Source organism: Balaenoptera borealis (assembly GCF_965194805.1).
Source record: "Balaenoptera borealis genome assembly, chromosome: 3".
Lineage (NCBI taxonomy): Eukaryota > Metazoa > Chordata > Mammalia > Artiodactyla > Balaenopteridae > Balaenoptera > Balaenoptera borealis.
In genome coordinates this window covers 124,888,239-124,902,718 of record NC_138866.1, presented here as the reverse complement: position 1 = coordinate 124,902,718, position 14,480 = coordinate 124,888,239, and the positions used below count along the sequence as shown (strand labels likewise).

Genomic DNA, 14,480 nt, shown 5'->3' with positions numbered 1-14,480 from the left:
GGTAAATTATACAATATGTTAAAAAGTAATGAGTGCTGTAGAAAATTACGGAACAGGGTAAAGAGAACCAATTGTGTGAAATTTGGGGAGTAGATTGCAGTTTTATATAGGATAGTTGAAAACATGGTATTTGAGCAAAGTTTTGAAGGAGGTGAACTAGTCATATATCTGAACAAAGAACAGGGCTTACCAGGTAGAGGGACCAGTGTAAAGGCCTTAAGGAGGGAACCATAATGAAGGCAGTGTGACTAGAACATAGGAAGTAAGAAGGATGGTGGTAGGAAATGACGTCCAGATTACATAGGGAATTTTAGGCCATTATTAACATTTAATCTTGTACTCTGAAGTGAGATGGGGAGCCATTGGAAGGTGTGGAACAGGAGTGTCATAATCAAAAAGATTGCACTGTCTTTGAATTGAAACTATATTGGGGCAAGAGGGTTGGGTAATACGAAGGATAGAGTCAGGAGGACCTATTGTATGTAGTAGTCCAAAGTAAAAAATGGTAATAGCATGGAACATTTGGGGTAGCAGTGGAGGTGGTGAGTAATGGTGAGATTTTGAATATAGTTTGAAGGCAGGACTAATAATACAGTGATGTAGGACAAATATGTTGGAAAAAAAAAAGGTTTTCTCCATGATAATATTCTTAAATATTAAAAGTATACCCCAAAACACACTTAATGTTTTGTTTAAGTTAAGCAACATGTTTAGATTTTTCTAACTTCTTTAGCTTTTCTGGGGCTCTGTAAAGTCTTTCACATTCAGTTTGTATTGAAACTTAACTCTTAGGGCATTCCTGAAAATCTGGTGTGCTGGAATTCGATGAGCAAATTTTATCAGTTCAGTCCAAAAATGTCATAATTTTATAGAATGCAGTATCTTAGCTTTCTTTCCAAATGGATGAGGCCTATTTTCTTAATTCTAACCTAAGTACTATGTTAATTTCCTCATTTTCATAAACCTCTTTTTCTGACTCCATTTTATCTTTCTTTTGGTTTATCAACCAAAACCATACTCACAGATGGGAAATAAACGGTGGAATTCTTTAGAAGTACCAGATTCAGTTTTGTTTCCATGGGATTTAAAGTCTACTTATATCAGATGTCCTTCATTTTTTGATAAGCTTGTGAGTACTTTTTTACTATTTGATATTTAAAAAATTGTTTGAAGTTTAAAAAACCTCATGAAGAGTTAAATGCCTTCAACATTTTTTACCTTTTAGACCAAAGAGCCAGTTGCACTCCAGCCTATTGAAAATGCCCATGTCTTATTATATCTGGGAGACTCTGTCACGACAGATCATATATCACCTGCTGGAAGCATTGCTAGGAGTAGTCCTGCTGCTAAGTATTTGACAAACAGAGGGTATGTGTACATGGTTATAGGCTGTTTTTGTTTTATCTTTCTCATTAATTAAGAGGCTTTTACTGGTCATATTCCTTTATCCAGTAAATTACATGCTATCATGGGTGTCTGATTGTCTATGTATTTGACCTAAGCAATAACTGGGATACCTGTTGTACCTGCTTTTGCTTGTAACTTTAGAAATTGAAATTGCTATTTTAAATTGAGCCCTTGTCCATTAAATAAACAACTAATTGGAAACAGGAGTTTTCTTTTTCAGTGCTACTTTGTTGAAAAGTCAGATTGGTTTGACCTACAAAACAAAGCCTGATGGTTCTAACCATCTTCCAGTGTTGGACTGCACAATTTAAATGTGTGTATTTTGGGCTATAAAATGTACATGCGTGAGGCTAGGCTTGATCTGTATCAAATCAAAAGACAGTGAATTTCTGCTTCTTGAGTGTAAAATTTCACAAGAATAATAAATGTGAATGTAAAGGAGATCATTTACATAATATATATAAATCCAAAACTAGAAAGATTTTGTTTCATTTCTGTGTGATTAATAACGTAGAGTTGCTCTGTTATCAAAGAACTGTTTTGACACCAGAGACAAAATTTTGCTAAAGGTAGAATTTGTGGTATTGCTGCCTGATTAGCTTTTTGATGCTTGAGCTATGCAAATGATAAGACTCTTCATTGAAATATCTTATAAAAATCAGTGCTACATAGCTTGGTTTGACATGTAATACTGCATAGCTCTTACTATAATCTCATTAGTGCTATTGTGAAATCTGTGTTTGAATTTATTTTCTAGTTAATTGTAGTTTGGTAGGAATTAAAACACTTTTTGGTAGAAATTGCTAATAGCAACTCCATTTGGTGTAATTTGCTGAAGATAAATCAGTTTGTTTTACATACGGCTTTTGTTCATAGTGGTGAGAAGTAAAATAAGTTTTATTTCTCCCAAATATTTTTTAAAAGGTGATTTCCATCTTGGTCGTAATTGTGACAAAGATTCCAACCCCCCCCCAAAGAAAAAGCCACCACTTCTCTCAAATACACAATTTTTATATTTATTGTAATTGCTGATATGGATTTCTTAGCACAGTTAATACCGTAGTTTTCGTCAGTTAAAAATTTTATTTGTAAAGACACTCAAACCCCTCACCATCTCCATCCTGAAGTACAATGTTTAAATGTACATCCTGAGATAAGATGTTTAAATTAGAAGAATATTTGTTGTCTTTACATAAAAGACCAAATTAGAGACTGATGGAAGTTGGTTGTTGATTGTTGAGCTGCTTATGCTCAGTTTTCTCTTGTCCCTAAAAGGTCATTTATATAGTAACCAATCCTGTAGCAATGAATACCCATAGCACACAGATAATGGTGTCTAAATACCAGTTCTTAGGACAAGCAACCAATTCGTCTTAGAGAAATGGTTGATTCCAGGTTTGGCCCTGGAAAATATACAAGATGATTCTAGATGTCTTATACCAAAAGCAAAAGAGCTATAGAGACTACCAAAGAGTGTTTTAATTCCCATCAAACTACAATTAACTACCAGGCTTTCTGTCAAAAGGTCTCAGGAGCCAACTTGAATCTGTCACTGCTCAAAGATGGGACATGTTGAGCATCAATAAAGAATAATAACTGGAATGGGTTGAAACATAATGAATATGTTTAAATCCATGAGTTCATAATAATATTAAAAGAGAAAAACTAAAAACTCCAAGTTGCCTTTGGAAGATGATGGGAAACCATCTCATTATTTAACAAGAAAGTCTTTTCTGTATGGAATGTATTTCATTATAACCAAATCATTGATGAAGGAAAGTTTGTCTTCATAGAAGTTTTCCAGCTAAAAAATGAAGAAGGAATAAGAGAAATAGAGTATCATTTTGCAGTCCCTAATGCAGTCTAGACAATGATGATCAATCACTGGTAGCATTCCAGAAAGAGAAAACTGGGTATCATGTGCTCCTGATGGAAGTATGACCTATGCAGCATTGTTGCAAAAATTAAAAACCCAAATCTTGTCAAGTCACTAGATTTGACATCTGGTTAACAAGAAATACAGGAGGGAGAACAACATATGAAATGATACTGTGGAGATGCAGTGAGCGCAGTCTACATATAGGAAACTACACTACAAATGACCTAATTTCTTTAGATAAAGTATAAGAGGAGACAAAAAAGGAGAGGGAACATATAGATTAAAAAAGACTTGAGGGGGGCTTCCCTGGTGGCACAGTGGTTGAGAATCTGCCTGCCAATGCAGGGGACACGGGTTCGAGCCCTGGTCTGGGAGGATCCCACATGCCGTGGAGCAACTGGGCCCGTGAGCCACAACTACTGAGCCTGCGCGTCTGGAGCCTGTGCTCCGCAACAAGAGAGGCCGCGATGGTGAGAGGCCCGCGCACCGCGATGAAGAGTGGCCCCCGCTTGCCACAACTAGAGAAAGCCCTCGCACAGAAACGAAGACCCAACACAGCCATAAACTTAAAAATAAATAAATACACACATTAAAAAAAAAAAAGACTTGAGATCAACTGGATGAATTTATAAACCATATTTGGATCTGATTGGAGCAAACCAACAACTAAAAAAGTAGTAGGAAAACCAGGGACGTTTGAATATTGACTGGCTAGCTGGTTATTAAGAAGTTCGGAGGGTTTTGTTTGTAACAAGGTAGTATTTTTAAGTCCGTATCTTTTAGAGAAACATACTGAAATGTATACAGTTAAAATATGATATCTGAGTTTTCTTCAAAACAGTCTAACGGAGGATGATTATAGGAGAAACAAAGATTCCATGAATTGATTATTGTAGAGTAGTGATAGGCTCCTGGGCATTCACTGTTCTGTTTTCTCTACTTTTGTGCATGCTTGAAATTTTCCATAATAAAAAAGTGTTTATGAGTAAGTTTTACAATTTAATAATGTGATTATTTTCCATCTAAAATAAAAACTAACTTCCATAACTTTGTTGCAGCCTTACCCCTCGTGAATTCAACTCTTATGGAGCCCGAAGAGGTAATGATGCTGTGATGACAAGAGGCACTTTTGCAAATATCAAGCTTTTTAATAAGTTCATTGGAAAACCAGCTCCCAAAACAGTTCATTTTCCATCAGGACAGACGGTAAGGATGTATACAGAGTATTTAGGCAGTTGCTAACTAGATCAAAATTTGTATTAAAATTTCTTATGTTTGTTTTAATCTATAGCTAGATGTATTTGAGGCTGCAGAGCTGTACCAGAAGGAAGGCATCCCACTGATTATTTTAGCAGGGAAGAAATATGGTTCAGGAAATTCAAGAGATTGGGCTGCCAAAGGACCATACTTGCTGGTATTGATTCTTAAATTTTATGTTAAACTTCAAAGAGTTTTAAATATTCCCTTTTGTCAGTAACATCCTGTCAAAGTTCATTTTGTTCATTTAGACTTTTTATGCCTACTTGGATCTCATCTGTGGGTGTTTTTAAGTGACCTTATATAATACGTTGTACTAATCTAGTTGCATTTTAATACTCTGAATTTAATTAAACCTACATCAGTCTTATTTGTGAAAATAAATGTGGTAGAGGGAAAGGATATTCTATCTTAAATTATTGCTTTATAATAATAATTATTTATACCCATTGGTAGTTTTACTTGCCCCCTTTTCATTTAATTTTCTCTGATTTGCTCCATCAAAGGTTAATGACTCAGAGATAGTGGGCCACGTTTTACTTTTATCTTTTTCCAAATAGGTGATATTGGTCCCTGGCTGTCTGCTAGGAAGACATTTCTGTTGAGACTGTTTCCTTGTTGAAGAGCAAATAGGGGATCTGTTGGAGAGAATAGTCCTGTGACGTGTGCTCTCTGCCATTTCATACTCATACTGTGCTTCTCTTTACAATTGTAGTTGTTGAAGAGGCTGGTCAAAATACAGCCCTCATAGCTATCATAATCATACAAACGTCATTTGTTTTGAATCTTTAATTCCCCTCCCCCTAAAAATGTAAATACTCTAAGGAGTTGTGGGAATAAGTCTAATTCTTCCGTCTTTGTAAGATAATAATTTTAAGTACCAACATACTTCAGAGATACTCCAGTCTCAGTTCTTCACCACTGCAAGAAAGTGATTATCACAATAAAGCGAGCTGCACAAGTTTTTTGGTTTCCCAGTGCATATAAAAAGTTACGTTTACACTGTACTGTAGTCTATTAAGTGTGCAACAGCATATCTAAAAAAAAATTGTACAGGGCGTCCCTGGTGGCACAGTGGTTGAGAATCTGCCTGCCAATGCAGGGGACATGGGTTCGAGCCCTGGTCTGGGAAGATCCCACATGCCACGGAGCAACTAGGCCCGTGAGCCACAATTACTGAGCCTGCGCGTCTGGAGCCTGTGCTCCACAACAAGAGAGGCCGCGATAGTGAGAAGCCCCCACACCGCGATGAAGAGTGGCCCCCACTTGCCGCAACTAGAGAAAGCCCTCGCACAGAAACTAAGACCCAACACAGCCAAAAATAAATAAATTAATTAATTAATTAATTTTAAAAAAATCGTACATACTTTAATTAAAAAATACTTTATTGCTAAAAAATGCTAACCATCATCTGAGCCTTCAGCAAGTCGTATAGTAACATCAAAGATCACTTGTCACAGATCACCATAACAAAATAATAATGAAAACATTTGAAATATTACAAGAATTACCAAAATGTGACACACACATGAAGTGAGCAAATGCTGTTGGAAAAATGGAGCCTGTAGACTTGCTTGACACAGAGTTGCCAAAAAACTTCAATTTGTTAAAAAACATAGTATCTGCAAAGCTCAATAAAAACAAGGTATGTCTATATCGTGAATATTAATTATAGGTATAGGTTCCCTTTTTTTTCCTGAAGTTTTTTTAGCTTTTTTTGTTGTTGTTACGGGCTTTCCTCGTATAGCTGTTGATCCTTGGCTGTCCATTCAGTTGGACATTAAAAAACTGATTACAAGCTGTAGTTGTGAGCTGCGTTTTGTTAGTCGGCCTTACTAATGATAAGCTACCTTTTTCATTGAGATAGCCCTATATGTTAGTATCTGTAAATATTTTCTCTGGGCCATTCAGTTTCTTCATGGAAGGAGACCCATTGAAGAAACAGACTTACTCCCCCCATTTCTGATAGTATTCTCACCCAGCCTTCCCGTGAGCCTAGTGTTCCTCCTCAGTCTAGAGCATCCATCCTCTGCAGGGTGCTGGCACTCCCAAGGGGTGGAACAAAATCTTACTCTTTTTATGTATGAAGTATAGATATACATATACATACATAAACAGATACACAGTATATTTGTGACATTAAATTTTGGGGGGGGGTGATGAGGAGGAAGATGTGATTAGAAGGGAAATGTCTAAAACTCCTTAGGAAGATAATAATGAAAAAAAGTAGAGAAACATGGGTCTTTAGCTGATTTTGTCCGGAGAATAGCCTCCTCTCTTGAGTGGGAACTGAGCTGGAGATCTTACTGCTTTTTATAGACTTCTAACTAGTATCCCAGTGTTCTGAGAACCTCTTGCCTCTGAGTCTCAAGCCTTTTCTAGGTTCTTTGTTGCAAATTGACTCAATTACTGGTATCACCCTAGTTTCAGTTTATCAGTTTGTAGTTTCAACATTGTCTGCTAAGTCAGTTACCTGTCTCTGTTTTCTGAATATTTATAGAATTTGCACATCCTATTCCCTTTGTTGCTATGGGTTTACACTTCTTTATTCTTTTATTTTAGTGGCAATTTAAAAGGGAGTGTTGATGAACACATACGTTAGATCTACCATAATTAAACAGAAATCCTCCTGAGCCCTTTTTGAGTTTAAAGCAGCCGCCCCCAGTTATAGAGAGCGCTTACTATATGGTAGGCACTGGCAGTACTTAACCCTGGAGTGGCCGAGGGGCAGTTAGAAGGAGTTAAGGAGCTACTTAGAGAAAAATAACCTGTAAAAGACTTCTTTAAATACTTTGATGTAACATTGACCTTTAGTATGGGGTATTGGGTTTAAAGTTTTTACAGAAAAGCCAAAAGTAGAATTTTTTTCCCTTTAAAATGCTCAGTAAAGCAACTTTCAGAGATGAATGGAGGAAATAAAATGCATGTTTGTTACAGGGTGTGAAAGCTGTTTTGGCTGAAAGTTATGAAAAAATTCACAAAGATCATTTGATTGGAATTGGCATAGCTCCACTTCAGTTCCTTCCAGGAGAAAATGCAGATTCTTTGGGCCTCTCTGGCAGAGAAACATTTTCTTTAACATTTCCTGAAGAACTGTCTCCTGGAGTTACATTAAATATAAAGGTATATCTAAAATTCTCAAATATATGATTGTGTACTATATATTTAAATAGATGGTTGTAAATTGAGTGAAAAACAATTACTGTAAATTGCATACTAATGTTAGTGAACAAATTGTAGTTTAAGAAGGCTCTGTTTTCTCTGTACTTAAACCGATGTTAATATAGTTGATGTTCTCCGAGGAAAAGTAGAAAACACTGTATACTTAGTCCAGAAAGAAGACATGGACTTGCAGTTACACGCGTTAACTTCCTTTTCCTCGTTATCAGCTCTCTCTGTCCTGATCTAATTTTATCCCAGGCACTTACACTACTTTAGGAGAAGCCAAAATTGAGTGTTCAGGGTTAGAGTAACACAGACTTTACAACCAAGAAAAAAGGAAAAAGAGTAGCAATATTATATGCAATGAATATTTAATTTAACATAAAATGAACATGAATAACAACTTCCCTAATTAGTAAGTCAAAATCTAAATCATTTGATTTAATGTTTTAGGTGATACAATACTTGTTATTTAGAATTAGGGACGAAAATAACATGTTTTTCTACTTAGCTGTGAAGTCTGTGGTTTGGTATATTAGGTGTTTTCAAGCAGGAGAAATGTTTCTCAGACAGAATATGAGTATAGTCACTGAATATGAAGACAGATGGTCTTAACCACTAAGTAAAACTTTGTAGATTTTACCACTCATGTGAGATGTTTTTGTTTGTTTAAAGACAAGCACTGGAAAAGTATTCAGCGTGATTGCTTCCTTTGAAAATGATGTGGAAATAACATTGTTCAAACATGGAGGATTATTAAACTTTGTGGCACGAAAATTCTCATAGTATCTACTCACCATGGATACCTTTCATAACTGGTAACTGCAAACAAAGCCTTTTGTGCTGGACCCAGGAATCCTTACCATGGAGCTGCAGATAGTCCCAGTATGCTCACTTATCTCATCCATGGATGTAAATGATTATGAATCAACGTAGTGACTGAAATGAAATCTTCTTGATTTTAAATAATATACGAATGGTGCTATTAACATTGCTAAAATCAGCGTGTGAAGTGTGTTGTGGAAGAGGCCTGTAAGTATGGGGGGATATTTTATCAGACCATTTTGTAAATAAAGGCAGAATTTGAACTTGTGTTAAAGATTCTTATATGAGTAACCTTCCTGAAGTCTTTCGTTTAGTTTTGCACCTATAAAACTGTATACTACTGTTTGTTGGTTTAAGAGTAGCAGATTGGAATATAACAAGCCAGATAACTTTAAAATTGTGGAAGGTGAAGTCTGATTTATACGTGGATTTTCAGATATATTCGTTCCTTTTCAGAATTGAGTTGCATATAGTTGTCATTCTTAGTTTGTAATATAAGCCAGGGTTATCCTAAGTCTCAGTCTAACTGCAAGGGATAGAACCTGCCCCAGACACAATCATTCTGTCCAATCCAGCCAAGGCTTCCTCCACACCAGAAGGTGGACTGTTAACAGAACACAGTTGATTGCGTAGCACCGTGTATTGGCAGTGAAAATATGTATCACACATGCAGCCCTTAATTTTTCAGTAATTTGCTACTGTGACCCTGGCGAGCCTCAGATGGCATTATATCAGTTGGATTATTTTGCTCACTCTGTGTGATACTGTAACTTCCTGTAACCTAATATTTTAGGTATTATTAACTAAAATTCCACACTCATTTATGGTTGCTAAAGAGAACTTTATTTAATCATTAAACGCTAACATGATTTCCTCTAGATTTTTAAATTATCCACCCTAAATTATATGGTTGCTCAACCCTAAACATTTTTTAAATGTTGGTTACTTCTTAATTATTTAAATCGATTTCCTGTCATTTTGAATCATTTTACCTGGGATGCATGATACTATTAATTATGTATGCTTTTGCTAACCGTCAGGATAAAACACTTAAGTTATTGCTGTCTGAATACTGTATTTTCTCTATTTGCATGTCTGTTTATCACATCAAATGTTATGTCAACAAGAAGTTTGTCAACTTATAAGAAAAAGGTTGGATAATTAATTCCAAAAAGTCCTATACCTTTTTTTTTAAATTAAGAAATTAAACTTAGCAGGCAGAAGATTAATTGTAGTGATTTTTTTTCCCACATGGAGATCATCATATGACCTAGTTAAGTTACTGCAATTCAGAATTAGCTCACATTGCACAGAATAAAGAATTGTTTTAAGCTAAAATGCTGAAATTACCAAACCAGTGGGTAAAGACCACTGAGAACTTTGCACATAATCAAATCATACAATCTTTCGAAAATATTCTGCAAATATGTGTTTAGACAATTAGATGGACTAGAGTTTGGCAAAACGATTTCCCTTTTATTTAAATTTTTTATAAATATTTTCTTTGATACTTTCAAATCACATTGTGTTCTTGATATTTTATAATGCTGTGTATTTGTCAGTGCATATGTTTTTAATTTACATGAAAACATGAATTAGGGATGGAGAATTTACAAGTTGAACATTAAAATATCTGTTACAGGCTTTGAAGAAATGATAATCCAGATTGTTATGTGTGGGGAAAACATCTGTTTTATTTTTAAGCCATACTGTTATATAATATGTAACCTATGGGCAGAGGCCTGGGCATGATCATAAACAGCACATCTAGGAGATGAAGAGATGATAAAGCTAGCCAGCTATGAATTAAGCATTTATATTTCCAGTCTACCTAGTCCAGTAATAAATAACACAAGCAGATCTTGTATTTCAGGAACAAAATCAAGGTTCTCTTAATCTCTTGCTTATATACAATGAACCAAAAAGCTTGGTAAGCAATGGCTATCAATTTTTGAGGAGAGTCATGGATGTATGTCCCAGAGCATACCTGTATTTCTGCCTCCAGCCAAATTCTGTGTTTGCAAAAATGTGGCCCCTGTTGGTTTTTATTGTTTTACTTATCTCCTTTGTTGAATATATCTGGATAATTTTGTGTTCTAAAAAAAATACACAAATATTGTGGCAGGAAGTATAATAGGCCCCTTAGAGAAGCAAATTAGTGTTGTGAATTTAAAAGTACAATTTCAAAGGTCATTATCAACAGCAGCATTTTTGTTATATTTTAAGAAACATTATGCTACATACCATTGCCATATTTCATGCCTTCGGGTTGCTAATCGCTGAAAATGTCATCCAGTCACTGAATTGCCATTAGTATACCTAAAAAGTTTCCAAGATGACAGTTGTTACTTCCTGTTTTATCTCCAAGCTGACACTTGAATGAGAGGTATTAGACTCCCTTTAACTAAATTGCTCAGTTTTTCACTGGGAATCAAACTTCAGTGGTACTAAAGGACAAAAAGTACAGCTAAGACCTAAGTCAGAATTCTAGTTGTTTGCATATATGGTAACAGTGTTGTGTGCGTTCGCCTTCTCAGTGTTGAGTGAGAGGATGAGGAGAAATTATTTGACTGACATTTTTCTGTGGTTGAATTAAAAGACACCTTTCTTTTGCCTTTAGGTTTAGGAGAAAGTGCTAAGATACTGGGTGCTGACCCTATCTTAGTTTGATTTGGAGTTATAAAAGAGAGGGGAAGGAGGTGGACTTAGTCTTCTTTAGTGACTTTTCCCCTAAAGTGTGATAGTGCTGATGTTTCTATCAATTTTACACATAGTATGTAATTATGAAACCATATATCTCACTTAAGTAAATATAAATCATTGTCTATTATTTAAAGCCAACAAAACAGTATAACAGTTTTAAGTTCAATAATTTTAAGTATTGTATAGAAATATATTGGAGGCAAAGTTCAGTTGATGACAATTGTGTATATGTTACTGATGCTGTAAATTATTTTTAATAAAGAAAATTGTATTATCACATATTTGACTCTTGTTATAAAATATTTTGTGGTAATTGAAAAATAAAATATGAAAACTTAAAAAGAAACAGGATACCATCCAGAAATTTCTCTTCAAACATGTTACTTAAATGTTCAGACATTAGTTATTCCCAATATAACTGCCAAAATGAGAATGAAAACCAAGATAAACTTTGCAGTAGGAATAGCCTCGAGGAAACAATAAGTAAAGTTGAACTTGATTCAAGGGTTGTTCCAACAGGTACTGAGATTCATGGAATAACATTTTTAGACTTGAAAAGACTAATATCTCACCCAAAGCAGGATCCCTTGTCTAAATAACATCTAACTGGGCAAACTTTTCTTGAACATTCAAGAGATGGGAGACTGTGCTAGGCAACCCATTCTGATGAATAAGTTGGACCCTCCACAAGTTGCCCTGAACATAACCTCCATACTCTAGATCTTTTTTTATGGAGGTAATTTATGTTAAAGTGAACATTTAGGACTGAATTCATCTCATGCTACAAAGTTGTGTATTACAGGAGGAAAGGGCCTTTTCTTGATGGTTGCAGGATGGAGGTGCTATGTTTTCATGAGCCTCTATGCTTTAGGACCAGCTGGTGGTGTTACTTCCTCCTTCCACTGGCTATTCATCAGCACTCTCTTGAAGCAAGTCATCTGGAGCTGGGAGCCAGGGCCATGAGCCTCTAAAGTAATGTTTTGTAAGTATGGTCAGCTGCCCACTGATCTAAAAATTATCTGCCCTTTCTCCCACTCTTAATAGCAACCTAAATGAGTAATTGAAATCTACTGAAATTTGGTATTCATAAACTAAAATTAGTATATTATTAGTTTTCTAAGGATTCCAATTCAGTATCCTAAGATTTATTTGCTTTACAATATCAACACAGACACATGGTGATAGTTTGAATATTTGAATATCCAGAGTTTTTGAGGAAGCCTAGTGCAACACCAGTGTTGTGTTTTCTTAGTTTATGGTTTTCACTTGATGCCACTTTTGCTTTTTAATTATAAATTAGTTTAGCTTCAGCTTGTTTTAATTTGATGTGAGTTGTTTGGCTGATAAGTTTTCCAAAATATCAGATTATAAAGCTTGTGTTTAGTATACAAAAACGGAACATGTATTGCAAAAGCAGATGTATATGTAATCCCCACAGAATTTGCTTGTGTAATGACAGTTGTGTTGTCTCTGAATTTTGTGTTTACATGATGATGGCACTGAATTTTTAGCATTTTAAACAACCTGCAATATATAGTTGTATCATAAAACTAGTGGGCTATTATGTTTTATAGGATGTTTTATAATATAAAATCATACCTATAATCTCACTCTGCAGATTGTTCATTTTGTTTCACTCCAATTTTTGATCACTGAACTCTTTGAGAGCCAATACCTAAGTGTCCTAGTGGCCAGGTGGAGAAGGAAAAAACTTGTTAATACAACAGTGACATGACATTTCTTGTCTATCAGATTGGTGGAACTTTTTTCATTATCATGGTATCCAATATTGGCATTATTGAGGAAAAACATGATTTGGTAGCATGTATTAAGAGCCTTAGAAATGTTCATTCTCTTAGACCCAGTAATATGACTGAGCAGTGTATCTTAAAGACATTAACCAGATCAATAGAGGTGGAATAGTGAGAGGGTGGAGAGAATTCAGGACCTGCCTGAGGGAAGAGAATGCAGAGGGGCCTAACAAGGCCATTGGGAGTCAGATTCTGGTTACAGATAATCCAAATCAAAGTTTGTCTTTGACACCCTAAAGGAATGAGACATCAAGAATACCACCCTAGGGCTGTAAAAAAGCCCTGCTACTTGGAAATTAGAAGTGAAGCAGATAAGAACCATATCTAAAGGGAGAAAAGAGGCGATCTCTCAATAGGTGGTTGATAGCGGTTTGGGAAACCACGAAGTCAATCAATCAAGGTCACTCTAACCAGAGTGTGCTGTATCCTGGGCGGGGGCACAGGGGGAGAGGGAGGTGTGCATGGACAAAAACAGACCAAGTTGCAGACATGAGTTATGTCTAGAACTCTCCTCCAGTAGAGAGAGTGCTCTGTACTATCAGGTTCTGCTTGGTTGCAGATGTATATCAAACTGGCTATCAGAGCCAGGTGCCTTTGACAATTAAGGTCACCCAGCCAGCCTGGCTGTTATGCCATGATTCCCAAGGCAGCCTCCTGATAATCATGTGGTTCTGCACTTCCCTGCAGAGAGAGAATCCACTGATTGAACTACCTAAATAAGGATTCTGATCCAATTACCAGTTCTATTTCTCAGTGTAAATGAATTACTTATCACACCAGACCTGAACTGTGGTCACCTCAGCCCCTGGGGGGACCTGTTAGGGCGGCCTTCACGCTTCCTTTACATCTTGAGAATAGAAAACGCGGCACTGTGCAAGAGCTTAAACTAGAAGTTGGGTGACCAGGTCTGGTTGAGGCTCTGTGCCCTCTAGACTTCAGTTTCCCCATCAATACAAGGAACGTGTGGACATAACTGATAAATTACACAGTTTCACGTTCTAACATTCCAGTATCCCGGGAGAGCTAGGTCCTGTGCAGAACGCTGCCAGGCCAAACTCCCAGGTCCTCTGAGCGGAACTCTTGATGTTTTGGGGGACACGATGGGTTTGAGGCCACCTCGGCCACGCTTGCGAAGCCTCTGGGATACGTGTTTCCAGCAGGAGGGAAGGGAGGGCGAGGAAAGAAAAACGAGGACGCGAATTCTACCCAGACAACTAGAATCCTGAGATAAGGCCAAGAAGCCGCCACAGCTACGTGGACTGGGAGGAACTGCAAGGTGCCACTCAAGAGCTGAAAGCCTGCTAAATGGCTACTCACCAAAGGGAGGGGCGGGGCGGAATCTGGAAGAGCCAATGATAAACAAGAAATCCAGTTTTGTAGTGAGGTAGCCGAGTTCTGACTGGGGTGACCACCGAGAGAAGGCGGGGCAGGATTGC

The 14,480-nt window shown here is 36.6% G+C and overlaps 1 protein-coding gene and 1 long non-coding RNA gene across 3 annotated transcripts in view; one reads left to right on the top strand and one right to left on the bottom strand.

Annotated features, from left to right (window-relative positions):
* Window positions 1-11,514, top strand: part of IREB2 (iron responsive element binding protein 2) — a 56,166-nt gene extending 44,652 nt beyond the window's left edge. For both annotated transcript variants that reach the window (XM_082386982.1, XM_082386983.1), the window contains 6 exons: window positions 1,025-1,129; window positions 1,226-1,368; window positions 4,345-4,492; window positions 4,578-4,700; window positions 7,481-7,666; window positions 8,381-11,514. In XM_082386982.1, the coding sequence (XP_082243108.1) occupies window positions 1,025-1,129; window positions 1,226-1,368; window positions 4,345-4,492; window positions 4,578-4,700; window positions 7,481-7,666; window positions 8,381-8,491 (816 nt within the window). In that variant the 3' untranslated portion in view covers window positions 8,492-11,514. The remainder of the gene's footprint in view (window positions 1-1,024; window positions 1,130-1,225; window positions 1,369-4,344; window positions 4,493-4,577; window positions 4,701-7,480; window positions 7,667-8,380) is intronic.
* The window catches only part of LOC309626407, a 51,558-nt gene extending 37,109 nt beyond the window's left edge, over window positions 1-14,449 (bottom strand). The window contains exon 1 of the long non-coding RNA XR_014243167.1: window positions 14,362-14,449. This is a non-coding gene — a long non-coding RNA (uncharacterized lncRNA). The remainder of the gene's footprint in view (window positions 1-14,361) is intronic.
* Between the last annotated feature and the right edge of the window lie 31 nt (window positions 14,450-14,480).